Source organism: Triticum dicoccoides, chromosome 3A, assembly GCF_002162155.2.
Source record: "Triticum dicoccoides isolate Atlit2015 ecotype Zavitan chromosome 3A, WEW_v2.0, whole genome shotgun sequence".
NCBI classification, from domain to species: Eukaryota; Viridiplantae; Streptophyta; class Magnoliopsida; order Poales; family Poaceae; genus Triticum; species Triticum dicoccoides.
Genome location: NC_041384.1, coordinates 57,623,782 through 57,628,251, shown reverse-complemented (window position 1 = coordinate 57,628,251; position 4,470 = coordinate 57,623,782). Strand labels below are relative to the sequence as shown.

At 44.3% G+C, this 4,470-nt stretch overlaps 1 protein-coding gene across 1 annotated transcript; it reads right to left on the bottom strand.

Annotated features, from left to right (window-relative positions):
* Positions 1-618: 618 nt before the first annotated feature.
* On the bottom strand, positions 619-2,890 carry LOC119267095 (protein LATERAL ORGAN BOUNDARIES-like). The gene is made up of 3 exons (XM_037548408.1): positions 2,427-2,890; positions 1,053-1,856; positions 619-955 (listed from the first exon to the last, which is right to left on the bottom strand). Exon 2 carries the CDS (start codon positions 1,844-1,846, stop codon positions 1,073-1,075), a length of 774 nt encoding a protein of 257 aa, XP_037404305.1. The 5' UTR covers positions 1,847-1,856; positions 2,427-2,890; the 3' UTR covers positions 619-955; positions 1,053-1,072.
* Between the last annotated feature and the right edge of the window lie 1,580 nt (positions 2,891-4,470).

Below are 4,470 nucleotides of genomic sequence, written 5' to 3'. Positions count from 1 at the left end.
AAGAAGCAAATAGTAAAATTCAAACTTGTGAAGGAATAAACAAATTCAACACCAAAAGATCCAGACCTGATCTCAGAGCAACACGTAAGCATGAAAAGTAGCAAATCAAATGCCCAAAGAAAACCCCAGTTAATCCCAGCGAAAGAGAAATCTCTAGATGATCGAATAAATACATGTACAATGCACACAACAGTGAGATCCATAAAAAGATCTGGGACCTATAAGAATAGTGCCGAGAATACTGCTTTTCACATGCCTTTACAGTTTACTAACATGGAAGGAGAAGAATGTCTTCAAAACAAATGATGTGATGCCTTTCATAAAAAACTGTTTTAATCTTCGTCCCTTACTATTAAGCATCTCAAGATGATATATCTGGAGCATATATGCAAGCATAGGCCACTGCTGCCTATGACATATGATATCAGATGCAGATCATGTAGCCTTTAATTAGCCCCCAATTAACCCACATTAGCTCAGGACTCCTCAGTCCCTGATGCATGCAAGCATGATCTTTTCACAAATCTATGTGCTGAGAGTGCATTGTTTATTTGGCCGCCTAAAGGTGGGTTCTTTTCTCATGAGCAAGCATGCTATGCGTACTAATGACTGATTGACTGATGCATGGATCCTGCGGAACCGATCGATTAATCATGAAAAGAAGAGAGATCAAGCTAGATCTCGATTCGATTACATATAGAACTCCAAAGTCGACCCAAAGTATGGCTTGCACAACATGCAGAAAGGGAGACGCTGACATATATAATTCATGTTGGCTATATATAGATAGATTCATAGATAGATTGCTTCTTAGCTTAATTAACCTGGGAATGAGCTAGCTCGATCCCATCAGTCTCCCCGAAGCTTCCTTCCTTGAGCGTCAAGGCCGGCCAAAGCGCACATATCATTCTCCACATCCATCGGTCTTGAGAGTAGGAGAGGTAATCCACATGCACTGCACAAGGCAAGATTGTAGCACAGATAACACATGAAGCTGCATATATACATATGCATGATTACAGTGCAACAATTTACTCAAACGGGCCACTCACTGTTGGTTGGGTGCGCCAGTTCACATGCTGCTGTCGCCTCCTTCCTTGTGATCCATCACAATGCTCTCTGATCCTGAGGTGGTGGTGATGGTGCTAATGGCGTTCACAGCCCAATTCGCCATGGAGGCGTAAGGGATCTGCACGGGCGCCACCTCAGCGGCGACGCTGCCTCCAGCGTTGTTGCTGCTCCGCATATTGTAGTAGCAACCGGCGGAAAGAGGTGGCTGTGGCACTATCGCGTCCACAAGCCCGAGCCTCCGGAAGCCACCGCCACTTCCGCCGCTGTACATGCCGCCGCCGAGCTGCCCGGGGCACGGCATTGCGGCGGATGAGAGCCTGCCGGTGGGGATGCTGGCCGTGACGACGGGAAGCGCGGTGGGGATGCCACCGAGCTCGCCGCAGGCGTAGCGGAGGAGCTCGGTGTGCGCGGCGTCGAGCTCCTTCTGGAGGCGGTGGACCTGGCGCTGGAGCACGGAGATGGCGCCGACGCAGCCGTAGACGGGGTCCTTGACCCGCGCCTCCGCCTCGTAGGCCAGCGAGCTAACGGCGTCCTCCCGCTGGTGCGGCGGCAGCTCGTTGAGCAGCTTGGTCACGTTGCTGGCGCCGAACACCTTGTGCACGTTGGCGAACTTCTGCGGCTCCTCCGGCGGGAAGTAGGGCGCGAACACGCAACCAGGGAGGCACTTGCGCCGCAGGAACTTGCACGCAGCGCACGGCGCCCCGGCCCCCGGTGTCGTCGGTGCTGCGACCACCACGGAGACGGCGGAGTTGCCGGTGCTCGACGGAGATGCCATTGCCAGCGACCTGTGTATATACACCAATTTAAGAGAGCTGTCAAAGGGTTAGTCATTTTCCCCAGAAAAATATTCGTTTCTTCCGATGCTAGCTAGTTCTAGGGTTAGGGTTTTCCTGGAGTGAGGATCGTTCTGGGAAGGTAGAAGGAGATTAGGGTTTGGGAGCTTAAGGTGTTCTGATCTGATCTTTGCGAGCTCGACGCAAGAAATGGGGAAAATAGGTGTATCTTTTTCTTTCTTTTTTCAACTTCACAACAAGGAGGCACACAGAAAAACTGTAGATTCACTCATAGCAGTGGGATGATTTGACATATGGCTGCTAAAAAAAATCAATGAAAACAAATGCATGTAGAGCCTGATCCACTAGCTGTATGAAAGCATATGCGTGCATGTATGATGATATGGCACAAGAAGCACAGATTTCCAAGTAAAAATAGCATGATGTTTGCTCAAATCTCAAGAAGCATGAACAATATAATAGTGGCAAGAGAAGGACAGGCTGCAAAATTTTCCTTTCTTCTCAAATTTCTCTGAGGCGCATCTAGCTAGCGAGCTAGCAAAAGACCCTGCTCATCCTTACCTCTTTGGGGTCAACTAGCGGAGAGAAGGATATAGATCTGATGATCTGACGAAGGCGGGCAAAGAAAATATTTGGGAGAAATTTCCTCTCCCCTTGTTGCAGCCCGTCTCTTCCAAGATTCACAAGCTTCACAGCATGGCAAGGAGGAGAGAAATTTTGAATGGAAAAACAGGCAAACAAACAGGAGGACTAGTTCTTGTCTCCTTGGCAGTGAATCAAAGAATTGTAGGAGGAGGAGCTAGCACATGATCAGGCAGGACAGCCTAACTACTGTCTCTCTGGCAGCAGTGATCTGTGGGAGAGAGGGGGGAGATATAGAGAACAGCTTCTCCTCCTACAACAACTGCAGCAAGGGAAAGTTGAGGTGTGTAGACAGGAAAATAGAAAAGCAAGCCAGTATTGAGTGAGGGAGCCAGATAGTTGAAAGAATAATGTGGAGGCGTTGCAAAAGGGTGGGGGACGGAGGGGAGGGAGGGAGGAGAGAGAGGGTAAACAGATAAACAAGGACAAACTGGGATTAATTGGCAGTACAAGCAAAAGTGTGAGGGTGACATTGCCACTACTCGTAAGAATATCTACAACAGTGCCTCCTCATCTCATCACCATTCGCAAATAGTTGCTGCTGGGTACGTACTAGCTCAAGAGTTCGTATGTATACTTATGTTTTCTTATACGTACATACATGTATATATGTATACACACATGTACGGACCTGATAAATATATAAGCAAAAATAATTAGCCAAACGTGCCCTTGCTGCAGAATAGTAATACATGATTTTGCAAAAGAAAGAATAGTAATACATGTATGTGTGTACATTAACCCAAGAAAAAATATATTCTTTTTTCCTTGAAAAGCAACTTATATGCATGTACTCGACCCCTACCGGCCTATATCATCATGCAAAGGACAAAGCACATGCGAGTAATATGTACTATGCATATTGCTTTGTAATTAATGATAGGTATAATTAATAAAACTAATGGGAAAACATAAATATGTCAATTGCTAGGTAATAAAAACATACTTCCAAGGCTAAGAAAATACACTCAATTACTATTGTCGACAGTACATGATCTTAATCACTCAAGCTATGCTTAAAACAAAACAAAAAAGCAATTAATCATCAGTGCTTCCGGTTTAGAGTAAGCATGCACTCTCATGCATAAGTGAGCTTAATTATTCCTAATCCAACGCTTTGCCTAAGCAAGCTGCACAATCATAAACAAGCCGACGATACGTAGACACTCACACCCGTGGCGATCAGTAGCTAGCACAGGCGGGGTGTGCGATTGCTTCTGTTAACCAATTAATCATTTGTTAATTGCTTCCATCTCATAATCAAAAGCGCGGCGGTATAATTGGCAATCATTAGTGAGGAACCCATCAGATACAAGTTAGGTCATTGGCATGCATCGTGTTCCAGTTTATGCCTAAGGAATTAAGTGAGGTTCTTACAAATCAGGTCTAGCTAGCTAGCTACCCCTAGGGATGTTCTCGGTTAATGATTGAATTTGGAGCCGGCTACATCAGTCTACAGTGTGTAATAAATATCAAACATTGTCCATGTACACGTTAAAGCAATAACCTACTATCTCCGTTCCTAAATATAAGTCTTTTTTCATATTCCAATATGGACTACATACAGAACAAAATGAGTGAATCTACACTTTAAGATATATATGCATGTAGTTCATATTAAAATATTTAAAAATACTTATATTTAGGAACGGAGGGCATAGTTGTCATAACAGATTTCATTGGTTATATTCGTTCTGTCCGAAAATAAGTGTCACTAATTTAGTACAAATATAAAGTTAGTACAAAGTTGTACTAAATCAATGATAGTTATTTTGGGATGGAGGAAGTATATTATATGATCACAAAAGAAAATGAATTTGCTCATTATAAGGCTTTGTTTGATTCTTTCATTTTCTTACCACATGTAACGTCCAGATTTAAATTACTTAATCCATGGCAAATACAAAGTGCTTACATACAGCAGACAACGGGCAAAACAAAATAAACCAAAAAAAAAAAGAGA